Below are 21,239 nucleotides of genomic sequence, written 5' to 3'. Positions count from 1 at the left end.
TCTTTTGTTGTCTGATTGCTGAGGCTAGGACTTCCAGTACTATGTTGAATAGCAGTGGTGAGAGTGGACATCCCTGTCTTGTTCCTGATCTTAGGGGAAAGGCTCCCAGTGCATCCCCATTGAGAATGATATTTGCTGCGGGCTTTTCGTAGATGGCTTTTAAGATGTGGAGGAATGTTCCCTCTATCCCTACATTCTGAAGACTTTTGATCAGGAATGGATGCTGTATTTTGTCAAATGCTTTCTCTGCATCTAATGAGAGGATCCTATGGTCCTTGTTTTTTCTCTTGCTGATATGATGAATCACATTGATTGTTTTACGAGTGTTGAACCAGACTTGAGTCCCAGGAATAAATCGTACTTGGTCATGGTGAATAATTTTCTTAATGTGCTGTTGGATCCTATTGGCTAGTATCTTGTTGAGAATTTTTGCATCCATGTTCATCAGGGTTATAAGTCTGTAATTCTCCTTTTTGGTGGGGTCTTTGTCTGGTTTTGGAATTAAGGTGATGATGGCCTCATAGAACGAATCTGGAAGTACTCCATCTCTTTCTATCTTTCCAAACAGCTTTAGTAGAATAGGTATGGTTTCTTCTTTAAACGTTTGATAGAATTCCCCTGGGAAGCCATCTGACCCTGGACTTTTGTGTCTTGGGAGGTTTTGGATGACTGCTTCAATTTCCTCCCTGATTATTGGCCTGTTCAGGTTTTCTATTTCTTCCTGTTCCAGTTTTGGTAGTTTGTGGCTTTCCAGAAATGCGTCCATTTCTTCCAGATTGCCTAATTTATTGGCGTAAGGCTGTTCATAATAGGTTTTTAAAATCGTTTGTATTTCCTTGGTGTTGGTAGTGATCTCTCCTTTCTCATTCATGATTTTATTAATTTGAGTCTTCTCTCTCTTCTTTTTAATAAGGCTGGCTAATGGTTTATCTATCTTATTAATTCTGTCAAAGAACCAACTCCTGGTTCTGTTGATATCTTCCACAGTTCTTCTGGACTCGATTTCGGTGAGTTCTGCTCGAATCTTTATTAACTCTCTTCTTCTGCTGGGTGTAGGATGTATTTGCTGTTTTTTCTCTAGCTCCTTTAAGTGTAAGGTTAGCTTTTGTATTTGAGTTCTTCCCAGTTTTTGAATGGATGCTTGTATTGCGATGTATTTCCCCCTTAGGACTGCTTTTGCTGCATCCCAAAGATTTTGAATGGTTGTATCTTCATTCTCATTAGTTTCCATGAATCTTTTTAATTCTTCCTTAATTTCCTGGTTGACTCTTTCATCTTTTAGAAAGATGGTCCTTAACCTCCACGTTTTTGAAGTCCTTCCAAACTTCTTGTTGTGATTTAGTTCTAGTTTCAAGGCATTATGGTCTGAGAATATGCAGGGGATGATTGCAATCTTTTGGTATCAGTTCAGACCTGATTTGTGACCCCGTATGTGGTCTATTCTGGAGAAAGTTCTATGTGCACTTGACAAGAATGTGTATTCAGTTGAGTTTGGATGTAAAGTTCCGTAGATATCCGTGAAATCCATCTGGTCCAGTGTATCATTTAAAGCTCTCGTTTCTTTGGAGATGTTGTGTTTAGAAGACCTATCGAGTGTAGAAAGCGCTAGATTGAAGTCACCAAGTATAAGTGTATTATTATCTAAGTATGTCTTAACTTTGGTTATTAATTGATTGATATATTTGGCAGTTCCCACATTTGGGGCATATTTATTGAGGATTGTTAAGTCCTCTCGTTGGATAGATCCTTTAAGTATGATATAGTGTCCCTCTTCATCTCTCACTACAGTCTTCGGGGTAAATTTTAGTTTATCTGATATAAGGATGGCTACCCCTGCTTTCTTTTGAGGACCATTTGAATGGAAGATGGTTCTCCAACCTTTTATTTTCAGGCTTTAGGTCCTTCTGTCTAAAATGAGTCTCTTGTAGACAGCAAATAGATGGGTCCTGCTTTTTTTATCCAGTCTGACACCCTGAGCCTTTTGATGGGGTCATTAAGCCCGTTCACATTCAGAGTTACTATTGAAAGATATGAGTTTAGTGTCATCATGATATCTATTCAGTCCTTGTTTTTGTGGATTGTTGCACTGAACTTCTTCTTAAAGGGGAATTTTAAGAGTTCCCCTTAAAATTTTTTGCAGAGCTGGTTTGGAGGTCACATATTCTTTCAGTTCCTGCCTGTCTTGGAAGCTCTGTATCTCTCCTTCCATTTTGAATGAGAGCCTTGCTGGATAAAGTATTCTTGGTTGCATGTTCGTCTCATTTAGGACCCTGAATATCCTGCCAGCCCTTTCTGGCCTGCCAGGTCTCTGTGGAGAGGTCTGCTCTTACCCTAATACTCCTCCCCATAAAATGAGGGATTTCTTGTCTCTTGCTGCTTTAAGGATCTTCTCTTTATCTTTGGAATTTGCAAGCTTCACTATTAAATGTCGAGGTGTTGAACGGTTTTTATTCATTTTAAGGGGGGGGATATCTCTATTTCCTGGATCTGAATGCCTGTTTCCCTTCCCAGATTAGGAAAGATTTCAGCTATGATTTGTTCAAATACATATTCTGGCCCTCTGGCCCTTTCGGCACCCTCAAGCACCCCAATTACGTCGGTTTTTCTTCCTCAGGCTGTCATTATTTCCTTTAATCTATCTTCATGGTCTTTTGTTTGTCTCTTTTTTCCTCAGTTTCCCTCTTTGCCATCAACTTGTCTTCTATGTCACTCACCTGTTCTTCCACCTCGTTAACCCTGGTCGTTAGGACTTCTAGTTTGGATTCCATCTCATTCAGTTGATTTTTAATTTCTTCCCAATTGGATCTAAATTCTGCAGTCATGAAGTCTCTCGAGTCCTTTATGCTTTCTTCTAGAGTCACCAGTAGCTTTGTAATAGTGCTTCTGAATTGGCTTTCTGACATTGAATTGTAATCCAGATTTTGTAACTCTGTGGGAGAGTGGACTGTTTCTGATTCTTTCTTTTGAGGTGAGCTTTTCCTTCTAGTCATTTTGCTCAGTGCAGAGTGGCCAAAAACAAGTTGTATTGGGAAAAGGAGAAAAAGAGAGGAGAGAAAGAAGGAAAGAAAAGAGAAAAAGAAAAAAGAAAAAGAGAAGAAAAAGAGAAAGAAAAAGAAAGAAAGGAAAAAAAAGGATGGGGGAAGCAAACAGAAATCAAAAAGAAAAAAAAACACACGGGGGAGTATCTTCTGATTTTGTATACTTTAAGTCCCTTGACTTCCCCTGGAACTTGTCCGTCTAGCTGGTCTTCTGGGGGAGGGGCCTGTTGTGCTGATTTTCAGGTGTTAGCACTTGGGGGAGCTGCTCAATCCCCTGCCTGGTGCAGGGCTCAGTGGGGGTTTTCACCCAGTGAGGCCCCAGGAGGAACCGCAGTGGAGGGGCTATGTCTGGAGCCCTGGAGTCAGCTCCCGCAGTAACTCCGGAGCTCTCCGTCTGTAGGGCCTGGAGGCTCCAGGGCGGGTCGCTGATCTGCTCAGCTGGGGCAGGAGCGTCCTCGCTGTCCTGGGCCCTCCTGGCCTCTGCCTGTCCCGGGGGAGGCTGGATCCTGGGCTGTGTCCTGGTGCCTCGTGCTCCGGTGCCTGCGCTGTTGGATTCGCGCTCCCGCCCCGCAGCCCCCTCTGCGGAGCCGCCCCGAGCCCCCCGAGCTGCTCCCGCCCCGCAGCCCCCTCCACGGAGCCGCCCCCGACCCCCCCGAGCTGCTCCGGGTCCCGCCGTGCGCGCTGCAGCCCTTAGGGAGCTCGGCGCATCTCCCGGGGCGCAGGTGTCTGTTAGTGTCCCCGGGAGCCCGAGGGCATCCCCGCCCTCCCGGGTCCTGCTCCACCTCCCCGCGAGCCCCTTTCCCCCGGGAAGGTTGGTGCAGCTCCTGCGTCTCCGGGACGGGGCTCTCCTGTCCTGGGGACACTCGCCCCGGCCTCAGCCCGGCTCCTCGCGGGCCCCTCCCCCTTGGAGGCCTTTTGTTTCTTTATTTCTTTTTCCCCGTCTTCCTACCTTGATAGAAGCGCGAACTCTTCTCACTGTAGCGTTCCAGATGGTCTCTCTTTAAATCTCAGGCCGAATTCGTAGATTTTCAGGACGAGTTGAAGGTTATCTAGGTAATTTGGTGGAGACAGGTGATTTGGGGACCCTATTCTTCCACCTTCTTGCCCCTCCTCCTTCCTAAGTTTTCTTTTAGGAATTTAATGGTTTCAGGTAATCTATTTTAAATTAATTTCAAGAATTAATTTAAAAATATACATAAAAAGAATGTTGTAGCATAGGGGTCTAGTTTCATTCTTTTACATAAGAATACCCAATTAGCACAGCATATGTATAAGAGACTTTTTTTCATTGAATATTCTTGGTTCTTATTTCAAATAGTAGTTGAATGTATATGCTTGGCTTTCTTTCTTTTTTTTCCAAGTGCTTTTTTTTAAAATAAATTTATTTTTTATTGGTATTCAATTTGCCAACATATAGAGTAACACCCAGTGCTCATCCCATCAAGTGCCCCCCTCAGTGCCCATCACCTAGTTACCGCCACCCCCTGCCCACCTCCCTTTCCACCACCCCTAGTATACAATGGAATATTCCTCAGCCATTAGAAACGACAAATACCCACCATTTGCTTCGACATGGATGGAACTGGAGGGTATTATGCTGAGTGAAACAAGTGAATCGGGGAAGGATAAACATCATATGATCTCATTCATTTGGGGAATATAAAAAATAGTGAAAGGGAATAAAGGGGAAAGGAGAAAAATGAATGGGAAATATCAGAAAGGGAGACAGAACATGAAAGACTCCTAACTCTGTCTTTATTTCTGAGGTCTGAGTTCTGGTCCATTGTTTTATTTGTCTGTTTCTATGCCAGTACTATCCTGTTGCAATTACTATAGCTTCATAAATAGCTTGAAATCAGGAAGATTGATGCCTCCTGCTTTTCTTTCCCAAGATTTAACTATTCAGGCTCTTCAGGTTCCATATAAATCTTAGGAGTGTTTTTTCTACTCTGTAAAAAAAAATGCTATTGGAATCTTAATAGATGTTTCATCAAATTTACAGTTAGCATTCAATACTATGGAAATTTCAACAATACTAATTCTTTTAATCCATGAATACAGAATAACTTTCCATTTATTTGTCCTTTTTTCCCCAGAAATGTCTTATAGTTTCTGAAATAGTGATTTTTCACCTGTTTGGTAAAATTAATTCCCAAGCATTTTATGGTATTTTTGATGCTATTGTAGAATGGGCTTGATTTTGTTATTTCTTTTTCAGAAAATATGTTGTCAGTGTACAGAAATGATACTAAATTTTCTATATTTCATATCCTATAACTAAAATGAATTTGTTCATTAGTTATGTTTTGTTTTGGGTTTTTTTTAGGAACAGGCAGTGATGCAAACTTGGCCTATGGGTTATAATTTTTCAACTCCCTCAGCATAATACCCTCCAGTTCCATCCACGTTGAAGCAAATGGTGGGTATTTGTCATTTCTAATAGCTGAGTAACATTCCATTGTATACATAAACCACATCTTCTTTATCCATTCATCTTTCGTTGGACACCGAGGCTCCTTCCACAGTTTGGCTATCGTGGCCATTGCTGCTATAAACATCGGGGTTATTCTGTATGTTAGTAAATTGAACACCAATAAAAAATAAATTTAAAAAAATAAAAATAAATAAAAAAATAAAAAATATATAATTTTTCAACTCCCAATCTAGAATAACATTTATAAGCTTTTTTCTTTTGTTCAACAGTTCATCACGGTCCCATACCACTTTTGTCTGGTTAGAATCCAATATGATTAAAGAATAGAATAGTTTCACAAAGATATTTATTTATTCATTTGTCCATTCAATACATTTTTAGTGTTACATGATAGAGTTTGGAATAAGTAAGATATAAACCATTTTGAATGGGAAAGAATCATGAATGCTTATGAGAATACCACCCTTGCATAAAGCCTCTTGCTTGTTCTGGAAAAAAAAATTTATACATATGGCTCAACTCTCCCATTCCATAAATAAAGGCATCTGCAATAATTGTGGAAGACTTCTCACTCTTCCCAAACCAGCATATCTAAGTAGGCTCACATTTCCACATTTCCTGATTTAAATGGTACTTATTTTCTGCCCATCCACCATGTTATATTGTCTAATATACAGGAGATATTCAAACACTGATCTTTTTTTTTAAAAAAAAAAACTCTTATCACCCGGAAGTCCCCGTGGCCCAGCGGTTTGGCGCAGCCTTCCGCCGTGGTGTGATCCTGGAGACTAGGGATCCAGTCCCGTGTCGGCCTCGCTGCGTGGAACCTGCTTCTCTCCCTCTCCCTCTGTGTTTCTGCCTCTCTCTCTCTCTCTCTCTCTCTCTCATGAATAAATAAATAAAATAATAAATAAATAAAAACTCTCATCACCAAGTAACTCTTCTGATATTTTTTTCTCTTGGGAAAATTAACATGACTCACAGACCTGGTTCCCAGGAGGAATCAATAAAAGGCTAGTTATTAGAGATCTGAGAAACATCAATGGGTCACTAACACCTACTACTACTAATTAACTGTATTCTCATTGGGAAGAAACATATATTTTGTCTTGGATGTGACTATACTACAAAGCAGAAATGAAAATTTTTGAGTTTCTACAAACGCTGCACACCTTAGAACAGAACAGGTGGGTAAAAAAAAATGCTCCTAATGTTGAGCAATACCACAATAAACTCTCTCTTCTTATACTCTCATTCTACTTTCTGTTTCTTTTCCACTTGTATACTTCCCTTCTGTCACTAGTTATTCCATACTTTTTGAACACTATTCTTACTATTGTAATTGCAAAATTAAATTATTATCTAAGAAAGAGATTTCTGAAAGAATTAACAATTTTGCTGTCCCTTTGGTGGATTAATATCGCAAGGATCTTGCATCCATCACCACTCCCTTCACCATCTTATGTGATATTCCATGTTTCCTATTGTGAGGATCAAATATGTTAAATATGTCTTGCCCACCCAATTCCCACTCATGCTTCTAACAGACCACATAAATGGAAATGATTCTTTGCCCTCATCCAGGGAATGCTGGAGTGAGTCAGTTCCCTCCACTTGGCATATCTGACAAAGCTTTTGATGATGTTAGCCAATGACTGAGTCAAGAAGTAGAGGGATAATGATAAGAATGAATATGACTTAATAGAATTAATGTCCATCAGTTGTGAAAAGGACCTCTATTAGAAGCAAGTTAAGATGATTAAGAGGAGAAATTTTAAAAAATCATGAATATGATACAATGACAGGACATTGGCAAAATGAGTTTTGGACAGCTTTGCTTCCTTGTGTTTTCAGTTTTAGTTTGGTTATAAGTGATCTTGCCCCTGAAGGAGATAGAATTTTCAATCACTAAATTTGAAAGACCTAAGTTCTATCTGATTTTCTGCATTACCTACTTAAAAAGGTTCCTATGTTCTGAATGTTAAAGTCAAAATATCCAGCAAGGATAGCAACTATCTCTTTTGAGAATTTAGCTCCAAAGAATTTCTGATGCTTTAACATTTTCAAAGAACAAAAAACAACTAAAAATTTTTTAACTTATTTGAATTCACCTTCATTTCATATATACATATATTTTATTTGTGTAGCTAAAATATTTTATTTAAACTCAATTAGCCACTATGTAGTACATAATTAGTTTCAGATGATAGTTTTCAATAATTCATCAGTTGCATATAATAGCCAGTGCTCATCACACCACATGCTCTCCTTAGTGCCTATCACCCAGTTACCCCATCCCTCCACCCAGCTCCCGTTCAGCAACCCTCAGTTTGTTTCTCAGAGTTAATGAGAACTGGGTGTTATTCTGTATGTTGGCAAATTGAACACCAATAAAAAATAAATTTATTATTAAAAAAAACAATCTTTCATGATTTATCTCCCTCTCTGATTTCTTCCCACTTTTCCCTCCCTTCCCTTATGGTCCTCTGCAGTATTTCTTATATTCCACATGTGAATGAAACCATATGATATTTTTACTTTTTATTTTTATTTTTAATAAATTTATTTTTTATTGGTGTTCAATTTGTCAACATACAGAATAACACCCAGTGCTCATCCCGTCAAGTGCCCTTTCAGTCACGCCCACCCCCCCCCCCCCCCCCCCGCCCACCTCCCCTTCAACCACTCCTAGTTCGTTTCCCACAGTTAGGAGTCTTTCATGATCTGTCTCCCTTTCTGATATTTCCCACTTATTTTTTCTTCTTTCCCCTTTATTCCCTTTCACTATTATTTATATTCTCCAAATGAATGAGACCATATAATGTTTGTCCTTCTCCGATTGACTTACTTCACTCAGCATAATACCCTCCAGTTCCATCCACTTCGAAGCAAATGGTGGGTATTTGTCGTTTCTAATGGCTGAGGAATATTCCTTTGTATACATAAACCACATCTTCTTTATCCATTCATCTTTCGATGGACACCGAGGCTCCTTCCACAGTTTGGCTATTGTGGACATTGCTGCTATAAACATCGGGGTGCAGGTGTCCCGGCGTTTCATTGCATCGGAATCTTTGGGGTAAATCCTCAACAGTGCAATTCCTGGGTCGTAGGGCAGGTCTATTTTTAAGTCTTTGAGGAATCTCCACACAGTTTTCCAGAGTGGCTGCACCAGTTCACGTTCCCACCAACAGTGCAAGAGGGTTCCCTTTTCTCCACATCCTCTCCAAAATTTGTGGTTTCCTGCCTTGTTAATTTCCCCCTTCTCACTGGTGTGAGGTGGGATCTCATTGTGGTTTTGATTTGTATTTCCCTGATGGCAAGTGATGCAGAGCATTTTATCATGTGCTTGTTGGCCATGTCTATGTCTTCCTCTGTGAGATTTCTGTTCATGTCTTTTGCCCATTTCATGATTGGATTGTTTGTTTCTTTGGTGTTGAGTTTAATAAGTTCTTTATAGATCTTGGAAACTAGCCCTTTATCTGATACGTCAGTTGCAAATATCTTCTCCCATTGTGTAGGTTGTCTTTTAGTTTTGTTGACTGTATCTTTTGTTGTACAAAAGCTTCTTATCTTGATGAAGTCCCAATAGTTCATTTTTGCTTTGTTTCTTTTGCCTTCCTACATGTATCTTGCAAGAAGTTACTGTGGCCGAGTTCAAAAAGGATGTTGCCTATGTTCTCCTCTAGGATTTTGATGGAATCTTGTCTCACATTTAGATCTTTCATCCATTTTGAGTTTATCTTTGTGTATGGTGAAAGAGAGTGGTCTAGTTTCATTCTTCTGCATGTGGATGTCCAATTTTCCCAGCACCATTTATTGAAGAGACTGTCTTTCTTCCAGTGGATAGTCTTTCCTCCTTTGTCGAATATTAGTTGACCATAAAGTTCAGGGTCCACTTATGGGTTCTCTATTCTGTTCCATTGATCTTTGTGTCTGTTTTTGTGCCAGTACCACACTGTCTTGATGACCACAGCTTTGTAGTACAACCTGAAATCTGGCATTGTGATGCCCCCAGATATGGTTTTCTTTTTTAAAATTCTCCTGGCTATTTGGGGTCTTTCTGATTCCACACAAATCCTAAAATAATTTTTTCCAACTCTCTGAAGAAAGTCCATGGTATTTTGATAGGGATTGCATTAAATGTGCAAATTGCCCTGGGTAACATTGACATTTTCACAATATTAATTCTGCCAATCCATGAGCATGGAATATTTTTCCATCTCTTTGTGTCTTCCTCAATTTCTTTCAGAAGTGTTCTATAGTTTTGAGGGTATAGATCCTTTACCTCTTTGGTTAGGTTTATTCCTAGGTATCTTATGCTTTTGGGCGCAATTGTAAATGCGATTGACTCCTTAATTTCTCTTTCTTCAGTCTCATTGTTAGTGTATAGAAATGATACTGATTTCTCTGGGCATTGATTTTGTATCCTGTTGCACTGCCAAATTGCTGTATGAGTTCTAGCAATCTTGGGGTGGAGGCTTTTGGGTTTTCTACGTACAGTATCATGTCATCGGTGAAGTGGGAGAGTTTGACTTCTTCTTTGCCAATTTGAATGCCTTTAATGTCTTTTTGTTGTCTGATTGCTGAGGCTAGGACTTCTAGTACTATGTTGAACAGCAGTGGTGAGAGTGGACATCCCTGTCTTGTTCCTGACCTTAGGGGAAAGGCCCGCAGTGCTTCCCCATTGAGAATTATATTGGCTGTGGCTTTTTCGTAGATGGCTTTTAAGATGTTAAAGAATGTCCCCTCTATCCCTACACTCTGAAGAGTTTTGATCAGCAATGGATGCTGTATTTTGTCAAATGCTTTCTCTGCCTCTAATGAGAGGATCATATGGTTCTTGGTTTTTCTCTTGCTGATATGATGAATCACATTGATTGTTTTACGAGTGTTGAAGCAGCCTTGCATCCCAGGGATAAATCCCACTTGGTCATGGTGAATAATTTTCTTAATGTACTATTGTATACTATTGGCTAGTATCTTGTTGAGAATTTTTGCATCCATGTTCATCAGGGATATTGGTCTATAGTTCTCTTTTGTGGTGGGGTCTTTGTCTGGTTTTGGGATTAAGGTGATGCTGACCTCGTAGAATGAGTTTGGAAGTACTCCACCTCTTTTCTATCTTTCCAAACAGCTTTAGTAGAATAGGTATGGTTTCTTCTTTAAACGTTTGATAGAATTTCCCAGGGAAGCCATCTGGCCCTGTACTTTTGTGTCTTGGGAGATTTTTGATGACTGCTTCAATTTCCTCCCTGGTTATTGGCCTGTTCAGATTCTCTATTTCTTCTTGTTGCATTTTGGTAGTTTGTGGTTTTCCAGAAATGTGTCCATTTCTTCTAGATTGCCTGATTTTTTGGAGTGTAGCTGTTCATAGAAACCATATGATAATTGTCTTTATCGATTGACTTATTTCATCCAGCATAATACTCTCCAGTTCCAACCATGTCGATGTAAATGGTGGGTATTCATCTTTTCTGATGGCTGAGTCACATTCCATTGTCATATATATATGTGTTTTATATAATATATATATTACTATGTTCACAAGTATGACTACAATGTGTTACCATCTAACACTCTTATAATACCATCAACTATATTCTCTATGCTGTACATTCCATCCCCATGACTTATTCATTTCACAATTGGAAGCCTATACCTCCCGCTCCCTTCATTCCTCTTTGTCCAACCCTCTGCCACCCTTGTCTCTGGCAACCACCAGTTTCCTCTCTGTATTTATGATCTATTTCCACCTTTTCATAATTTTTATTACAAACACATGGCCAACTTAGAAAAATAAAAATATACATGATCAATCTTTCCAATATTAAAATTACCTCAAATGTCATTATCCAGTGATCTTGAGATGTTGATGTATATATTTACATATTTTTGTAGTGTATACTTATAAAGAGCATATCATATAATACATACTTGTAAAAAATTTTTGTTGCTTTACAATATAGTGAACATGTCAACAAATTTAAATTTGCACCATTTATAATAGCACACTCACTCAAATATTAATCTTATCAAATTCCCCTTTATGCACGTCTTCTCATATCTTCTTTTAAATGTGTTTTTAATTTTTCACTTTAGATTAAATAATGAATGAATCCCAACATGTACTTTATGCATATGTATATACATCTCCAACTTTTCTACTTATCCATAGTGATAATAGATACTCCCTTTGAAAAAATTATTATAACAATTTTACTCACCTTCAAATAGCATTTTAGCTGAACTAAACTTTAACTAAACTTTAACCTTTAACTTTAATGACTCTTTGGGATCCTGTAGTTTTTACATGCTCTTAGTGTACATTGACTAAATATTTTATCTCAGTGAAGACTCCATGATCTCTCACTTCTGTGCTTGAATTGCATTACACATTACTCATTACACATTACTCAATGAGTTCTTACTCATTACACATTAATGATTAAGAACTCATTAATCCTAGAATAGACCTCTCAAGAGTACAAAATCTCTCAATCCTACCAAAGTACTGAGAAGCCCTTTTTCTGTGTTTTCTGACACTGTCTTTGGGGTCAGGAGGGTCACTTGATTTAAAGTGTATTTCTCCAAGTGATTCATTGCAGTCACAAGTATTGTGAACTATCAGAATACTAAGCCTTTTCATTTTGTGTAAGCATTCCTCTTAGATTCAACACTCTTTCACTCATTGTCTGGTGACTATTCTATGAGTGATTAATGCCTGAGATCTCACAAGTGTAAGTAAAAGAATAATCAGAGAGTACATTCTATTAGAATATATGTATACAACTGTGATTAACTTTGAATATTGAAAGTATGGCTGACTATTCATGATACAAAAGCTATTTTCTTGAATATATATGAAAAAGACTAAATAAGCACAATGAGCATGGTAAAGAGGCTCGCTACCAGAAGGTATTTTTTTTTTGCTCTTAATTCCTCCATATTTCTAAATAATATTGTTTCCTTCTCTCTCCAGTCTAACTTTTGATTATCTCATTTCTCCTACTCATTTATCTTCCTTTCACCTGCCCTCTCTGTATGTTTTCCAATAGTACATTTTGGCATTTGCAGCATAGTTCCTACAAAAGCATTGATAGGCAAACAACATATCAATGTTCAGTTCCCATAGTTCTCAGTTCTTCCTTACTTTCTACCCTCAGAATACTTCAGCATCTTCTCTACTGATTGAGCCAATGGATGCAGCAAATGACTCTGTGGTATCTGAATTTGTATTGATTGGACTTTCAAATTCATGGGACATGCACCTTTTTCTCTTTTTATTCTTCTCTGTGTTCTATGTGGGAATTATCTTAGGAAACCTCTTCATTGTGTTCACGGTAATTATTGACTGTCATTTACACACCCCCATGTACTTCTTACTGGCCAATCTCTCCCTACTTGATCTAGGTTTATCATCTACTACAGTCCCCAAAATGATCTCTGATCTTTTCACTGACCACAACATCATTTCCTTTCCAAAATGCATGATACAGATATTTTTTATTCATGTCATGGGTGGAGTTGAGATGGTGCTGCTCATAGCCATGGCATATGACCGGTACACTGCAATCTGTAAGCCTCTCCACTACCTGACCATCATGAGCTCTAAAATGTGTGTCTCCTTTGTAGCGGCTGCCTGGATAGTGGGGATAGTTCATGCTGTATCTCAGTTTGTTTTTGTCATAAACTTGCCCTTTTGTGGCCCTAATGAAGTAGATAGTTTTTACTGTGATTTTCCTCGGGTCATGAAACTTGCTTGTGTAGACACTTATAAGCTAGAGTTTGTAATCATTGCTAACAGTGGGTTTATATCCATGGCTACCTTCTTCTCTTTAATTATATCCTATATCTTCATTTTGGTCACTGTCTGGAAACGTTCTTCAGGGGATTTATCCAAAGCATTTGTCACACTGTCAGCTCACATCACTGTAGTGATTTTGTTTTTTATGCCATGCATGTTTCTCTATGTGTGGCCTTTCCCTACAACATCACTGGATAAGTATTTATTCATTGTGGACTTCGCTATCACACCCCTCTTGAATCCTGCCATCTATACATTAAGAAACAAAGACATGAGAGTGGCCATGAGAAGACTGGCCAAAAGGATTGTGGGTCTTCATGGGATCTCATAATGAATGGAGCAGATCTACATACAACATGCTGCAGGTTCACCAGGAACACCGCAATTCACGTGACTGTCATTGTTACTATGGTAAGAACTATTATTTGGAGAAATAGTTCAACAAAGGTCCACCTGTAGAAACTGATTATTGAATCAAGGGTGATTTTATTTTGCTAACCACAGAGAATAAACTGACTTCACCTACTTCCATCATGAGGAATGATGAGAATAGAAAACTGAGCTGGTTTTTAGGAGTTAATTTAACATTCAAATACCATTTTCTGGGTGACATTTTCTGGGACCTGCTAATTGTATTTATTCTCAATTATAAATTAATACCTCAAAAATGATAAATATATCTCATAGTAAATTTAGAGATTTAATAGATAAAATGTGACTTGAGTAAATTAAAATCAATGAATTCTGTGTTGTAATTCCTATTTTAATTTTAGTTTAACTTAAAATAAGAACAAAATCAATTATGTGTTATTTATGTTAAACCCCAAACACAAACCTGACTTTGTCAGTTTAGGATGCTGTTTAGTTTTGTGTTTAGATTTGAGTGATTTTAAGAAGGGAGAGAATTTTCTTAACATTATCAATACTTTAGATAAATACAAACCAGAGCTTTTTAATAGTTTTTTCTACCTCTCTATTATCCTAAAAATGCAGTCTTTCCATATTCAATCAAATCACCTGGTTTATTTTTTAAATGCATAGAAATAATGGCTGTTCCAAAGGAGACTAATCACCCAAGATGTGTATTTAAAGGCCCTGAATTCTTTGAATATCGTTTCTTGGTCAGATAAAGCAACTCCCCAAGAGTTTATATATCCGAGTTTGATAGCTTTGGATAAATGTCAAGCCAAAAATGGTAAGGCATATTCAGTTTAACTGAGTGTTTTTACATTTGGAATAAACACCTTATTAAAATTACACATAACTTTTTCATGTATCTGTTTCTACTGCTCTCTAAATAAAATCTGCTCAATTAAGGAAACTAATGCCTATATTTTTTGTCCAGTGTTTCTCCAGGAACATCCAATAACATCCCTGTGTCCTCCACATACATTAATTATTAATACTTCGTTTAACGTTTTGGTATTCATCTGGATGGGAAGTTCTTTACTTGATCATTGTTAACCATTCCCACTTTCAAATATTTCACTGGGCTTCTGAGACACTACAGTCTCCTGTTTTTCCTCCTACTTTTTGTGAATTCCTTCCCAGTATCAGTTTGCTTGGGTTCTCTCATCCACTCTATCACCAAACTCAGTGTTCCTCAAATTGCATATTTGGCTTTTTCTCACTCCATATTCTATCCCTAGGTAGCATCCATTCCCCTGGCTTTAATTACCAACTCAGCTAGAGGCTTCAAGGAGTATTATTTCTTGCTTCAAGGGCATCTCCCACTCACCAAATCTGAACCTAAAATCATCTCATCCTCAAACTTGCTGCTTTTTCAGGTCCCTCGTCAAAATAAGTGGCACCAATATTAACTTGGTTCCTCAATGCAAAATCTAGGAGTAATACTGGACTCCTCCCTTCCCAAACCCCTACTATTCAATAAATCTGCAAATGCTAAACATCTAAACATTTCTTAAATATGTCCCCTTGTTTTCTTCCAAATGTCACCGGTCTTGTCTAAGACTTCACACATCATTTTTCAAATAGAATATTAAGTTACCTATGTGTCTTCACACTTTAAATCTTGTTTGCTTTCATTCTTATCTAAATTAAGAATGAGAGATTTTTTTGACAGAGAGAACATAGGTATGCATATGCATGTGCAGGTAGAAGGGTGGAGAGAGACAAAGAGAGAGAGAGGGAGAGAGAAAGAGAGAGAATATCAAGCAGGCTCCATGCTTAGCTCAGAGTCCATCATATGGTCTGATCTCACAACCCTGAGATCATAACATGAGCTGAAATCAAGAGTCTGACATTTAACAGAGTGAGCCCCCCAGGTGCTCCAGATTTTTTTAAAATATAAAATCTAAGCATATGATTCTTCTCCTTAAGACCCTTCACACACTTACCACTACTCTTAAAATAAAATACAAACTCTTAAGTGTTCTGTAGTTTTTAGAGTACAGATCCTTTTTCAAGATTTATCAGGCTATCTAAGACCTAGCCCCCATCCTCCTCTCCAGCCTCAGAGGACAATATGCCCTTGCTTGCAATTCCAGAGGCAGTTTGGTTTTCTTTTGCTTGCTTGAAAAATTCACTCTTTCTCATCTTGAGGCTTTGCACCAGCTGATTATTCTGTTTGAAACATTTGTCCTTTATGCTTTGCCTATTAACATCTATTCATTCTTCAAATCTCAGTTTCAACATCATTTTATGAAGAAATACTTCCAAGAACCTGGGTCCAAGAGAGCTCCTTCCATTGTATATTATAGCACTGCCTAGTACCATTTCTGTAACATTGGCCATACTCATAATTTCTTATTTGTTGTAGGTCTTCCTCATTACATTTTAAATTCCATGTGAAGAGGGGCTGTGTTGATCATGTTTACTGCTATAACATCAGTACAGCAGAATAGAAAATTTTTGATGAATTAATTATCATTAAATAAATGAATAAAACCAACAAAGAGCTTAAAAATAGCAGTGTTGAATAATATATTGATTAGTGTCTGGACTTGTTTTCTTAACTTTTATTTTATATACATATTTTTAAGATTTATTCATTTATTTTAGAATGACTGAAAGAATAAATAAGGGGGAGGGGCAGAGAAAGCAGAAGAGATTCCTCAAGCAGACTCCCTGCTGAGCATGAAGCCCAACATGGGGCTCAATCTCAGGACCTATGGGATCATGACCTGAGCCAAAATCAGAAGTCTGTCACTTTTTTTTAATAGTAAATTTATTTTTTATTGGTGTTCAATTTGCCAACATACAGAATAACAGCCAGTGCTCATTCCGTCAAGTGCCCCCCTCAGTGCCCGTCACCCATTCACCCTCACCCCCTGCCCTCTTCCCCTTCCACCACCCCTAGTTCATTTCCCCGAGTTAGGAGTCTTCCATGTTCTGTCTTCCTTTCTGATATTTCCCACCCATTTCTTCTCCCTTCCCTTCTATTCCCTTTCACTACTATTTATATTCCCCCAAATGAATGAGACCATATAATGTTTGTCCTTCTCCGATTGACTTATTTCACTCAGCATAATACCCTCCAGTTCCATCCACATTGAAGCAAATGGTGGGTATTTGTCATTTCTAATGGCTGAGGAATATTCCATTGTAGTCACTTAACTGACTGAGCCACCGAGGTAGCCCCCTTAACTTTTATTTTAGATAATCATAGATTCACATCAGGCAGTAAGAAATAACACAGGGATCCTGTGTACCCTTTACTCATCTTCCCCCATCTACCCATCTACCCAACTTTTACTGGGGAAACCATAATAGTTCAATATTACAACCAGGATATTGATGTTAATATAGTCAAAATGCAGAATATTTCTATCACCACAAGCTTCCCTCCTGCTGTCTTTTTGTACCCACACCCACTTTGTCCTGCCCCTCCCCTTCCTGATCCCTGGGAACTGCTAACCTGTTCCTCTTTTTTAGCATCTTGTCATTTCAAGAATGCTATATATATGGAATCATAGAGTAACTTTTGGAGATTGGCTTTTTTTCTCTCAGCATAATTCCCTTGGAGATTCTTTCCACCTGTTGAAGGTGGAAAGAATCTCCAAGAAACAACTAAGTTGTTTCTCAGTTTGGGCCTATCATGAAAAAAGTGGCTATAAACATTTGAGCACATGTTTTTGCATGAACATGTGTTTTCATTTCTCTGTAATAAATACCTAGGAGTAAAATTACTGGATCATATTTGCAGGTTCTGTTTTTTTAAGAAACTACCAGATTGTTTCCCAGAATGGCTGTAGCATTTTACCCTCCTACCAGCTTTATAGGACTGACCCAATTTCACTGTATTTTCACCAGCACATGGTTTTGTCATTATTTAAATAAAAAATTAGCTATTCTGATAGATGTAAAGATATCTCTGATTGTGGCTTTACTTTCCATTTCACTTATAGCTAACAATGTTGAACATCTTTTTCTGTGCTTATTTGTTATCTGTGCATCTTCAGGGAAAAAAATGTCTCCTCGTGCCTTTTGTCCAATTTCTAATTGGATTGTTTGAAATGCTGTGTTTGGGGAATTTATATATTCTGAATACTAGTCCTTTGTCAGATACCTGCTTTGTAAAACATTCTCCCTCTCTGTAATTTGTCTCTTCGTCTTCTAAACAAGGTTTTTCCTAAAGTTTTTAATTTTGATTAAGTCCAATTCCTCATCTCAGTGTTGATATCTACTATTTTTCCATTTAGTTTGAACTCTTTCCAGTTCTTACTATGACAAATGATTTGTTTTCTTGCAATTAGGATGCCTGAATATAATGTTAGGAGATTCTGAATCTTATTTAAATCTTCTGTTTTAACTGGCTTTTTAAAAATATTTTTTTTATTCATGAGAGACACACAGAGAGAGGCAGAGACACAGGCAGAGAGAGAAGCAGACTCCATGCAGGGAGCCCGAAGTGGGACTTGATTCCGGATTCTGGGATCATGCCCTGAGCCAAAGGCAGATGCTCAACCGCTGAGCCACCCAGGCACCACTTAACTGGCTTTTTGTGAGACCTCTCTAGCAGGAGAAAGAGGAGAACAGCCTACTAGTGAAGGTAGAATCCAGGGGTGCACTTGTTACAGCTAGGTAGGAGTGGGAGTTCCAGGCCCCCACTGACCCTGCCATGGGGGTGGCCTCACTACCACTGGGCAATAGTGGAAGTCTCAGTTCTCTATCAGAACATTCTCAGACACAAAACAGCAGGGAGGGGAGGAGCACCTCAATACGCTGGATAGGAATGGAAGTCCAGGCTCTCATATGGTCTCCAATAATACCATGGAGGCAGTTAGGGGCCTTCTTGCAAGTTGACAGGGATAAAAGTCCCAGCTTCCTGCCAAGCCTTCTCTGATACAAGCCTGCTTAGGGGAAGAGAGAGGCTGCCTTATTACAGCCCCTGTGAGGGCAGCAGCCTAGATGCCCACTGGGTCTTTGCTGGTGTAGGTAAAAGTGGGGCCATAGCTTGTTCTGTGCTATTTGGCTGGAGTAGAGCAGTTATTGTCTAAATCTTTCCCATCTTTCTAGGTTGCCCTTCTCCTGGACCCTGGCTTAGTGAGTACAGGCTTTTATTGGGACTTTTAAAAAACTCTGTCCAAAACATTATATGGCCTCATTCATTTGGTGAATATAAAAATTAATGAAAGGGAATAAAGGGAAAGGAGAGAGAATGAGTGAAAATATCAGTCAGGGTGACAAAACATGAAAGACACCTATCTCTGGGAAAGGAACAAGGGGTAGCAGAAATGGAGGTGGACGGGGGGTTGGGGTGACTGGGTAATGGGCACTGAGGGGGACACTTGGCAGGATGAGCACTGGGTGTTATGCTATATGTTGGCAAATTGAACTCCAATAAAATAAATAAATAAATAAATAAATAAATAAATAAATAAACTATGTCCGACAGCATTTCCTGGTTATCTCCTTCAGCAACAAGGGAGGGTGTGGTGGGGGAGGGGAGGGCTTGCCTTGGAGAGCAGAAACAGCTGCTTTCCAGCTATTCACTGTAGTCCATTGTCTCTTGTTCATTAGGCCTTTAACTGGTGGTCTACTTTTGGCACTTCCTCCTGGGAGCTGGGGGACCGTGTCTGCTCACTGTCACCATCATTCTCTGTGCCGGCAGCCCACAGCGCTTGCATCTAGTACTCCAGCACATAGCTGTCTGTGTATGAAGCACTCCAGCTGCTCCAACTCCTGGAAGGCTGGAGCTGATACTACAGAGGAATTCCTCATCCATCCAGGTTAATGACCTAGGTCAAGCTCCAGGTTCCTGTTTTAGCTGCTGGATGCCCCAGAGAGCCACTTTCTGCCCCCAAGGTCCCTCCCTGCTGTCCTGTGGGCTTCCTTTTTACAAATGATTAGTCAAAGGATTAAAGTACCTGATCTTTTCTTTGTCTTTTCTCAATTAACTTTCTAACTTCAGCCAGTTTAAATCTTGAGCCAATTTCAGGTGGGACAGTCTATAAATCAGTGGTCTCAGTCCTCTCTGATACTTCTAGGACTCATAAACTCTACATTAACAACCCCGTTCCTGTTAGTTCAGCAGCCTTCTCTGCTGCCAAGCAAACCCAGAATCCATGCCCCGGGGGATCGCTGTCCAATCACAGTGCTCTGTGCCTTGCTGGAGAACTCCCTGGGGCTTTATTTCTGCCTAGATTCTCCCTCATTCATCTTAATATGCTATTCTGCGTGGCATCCACTTGGCCACTTAGAACACACACATCAGGACAGGAGTACATTGACATGACAGGATGATTTATAGGCCTGTGGAGTGTTCACTGCATTGCAGGAGTCAGTACCACAGGGAATCAACAAGAGCATTTTCCTCTAATCTGGGAGTAGTTGTGATTCTTCTAAGCAACTGAACTGTTTTTACAAACACTCAAAATAACTCCCTATATTTTTCCTCTTTTGTGTTTGTATGTTTTCCACTGATCTCTTAAGAAATTGATCCAATAATGTACAAATTTTACTTTTAGTCAGTTAACTCAGAAAAAATAAAGTTAAAAGCACTCAAGAAGGGATGCCTGGGGTGGCTCAGTGGTTGAGCATCTGTCTTCGGCTCAGGGCATGATCCTGGAGTCCCGCACTGGGCTCCCTGCATGGAGGCTGCTTCTCCCTCTACCTCTGTCTCTGCCTCTCTCTGTGTGTCTCTCATGATTAAATAAATAAAATATTTTAAAAAGCATTCAAGAAGACTTTATCTTCAACACTCCAAAGTTTGGGACTGCAGGTAAATCTACAAAGGTAAACACTGGCTATAATTGATAACAGAAAAGTGATCCATTTATTCCCCTACTGTCAGTTGTAAGAATTATCTTTACATATCAGAGCTTTTATATCTATCTCTTCAAGTTTGGTACTACAAGTGAAGATATATCTGTCCATTTAGGTTATGTTTTCACACCCTCATCCCATCATCTCAGTACTTTCAAACAATTCATGCCAAATATCATGTAACCTATACAGGGATATTTTTACACAAACCAATATATTGCCTCAAAATCTTCCCTCTTCCTCTTGGTTTCATAACCAGGCAATTTCTCTTTCACTATTTCTCTCATGGGAAAACCAATGTGATTCAAGGATTTAGTCCCCCAAGAGGAACAAATAATGGGCTCAGTATTGGCCTTCTCTGAGACAACAGTAGGTCACTCTCCTGTGTGCCTAATTAACTTATTTTCCATTTAGAAGAATATTATATATAGCTTTGTCTTTGAAGGAAGATTATATACAGATATTAAGACTAAGCTCTCTGAACTACTATTTTTCCAAAAATGTAAATCCTGTGGCTGAACAGGCAGGTAGGAAAACTGCTTTTTAATTATAAAACTACAAGGGATGCAACCGGTCATGGTTGCATCCCTTGCTCTATCCCCCTTAACACTGCTTCAGTGTTTGCTCTTCTGTAAAATATCTGCATCAGAAATTTTCTCCTTTTGAAAATAGTTTCATCCTTTTATTCTACACCATCACTCTCTATTCTCAAATTGCAATCACTGAATTGCAT

At 38.9% G+C, this 21,239-nt stretch overlaps 1 protein-coding gene and 1 long non-coding RNA gene across 2 annotated transcripts in view; both read left to right on the top strand.

Moving 5' to 3' along the window:
* Positions 1–19,603, top strand: part of LOC140622898 (uncharacterized) — a 33,050-nt gene extending 13,447 nt beyond the window's left edge. Inside the window, exons 5-6 of the long non-coding RNA XR_012022568.1 lie at positions 18,758–18,784; positions 19,262–19,603. This is a non-coding gene — a long non-coding RNA (uncharacterized lncRNA). The remainder of the gene's footprint in view (positions 1–18,757; positions 18,785–19,261) is intronic.
* Positions 12,672–13,610, top strand: LOC140622662 (olfactory receptor 4F6-like). The gene has a single exon (XM_072808297.1). It carries the CDS (start codon positions 12,672–12,674, stop codon positions 13,608–13,610), a length of 939 nt encoding a protein of 312 aa, XP_072664398.1.
* Positions 19,604–21,239: the final 1,636 nt, after the last annotated feature.

Source organism: Canis lupus, chromosome 32 (genome assembly GCF_048164855.1).
Source record: "Canis lupus baileyi chromosome 32, mCanLup2.hap1, whole genome shotgun sequence".
NCBI lineage: Eukaryota > Metazoa > Chordata > Mammalia > Carnivora > Canidae > Canis > Canis lupus.
Note: the sequence above shows the minus strand (reverse complement) of the source record. Positions and strands in the feature narration are given on the sequence as shown.

Bases quoted from the DNA above. Each gene is read 5' to 3' on its own strand.
- LOC140622662 (XM_072808297.1), top strand. From the start codon at position 12,672: ATGGATGCAGCAAATGACTCTGTGGTATCTGAATTTGTATTGATTGGA.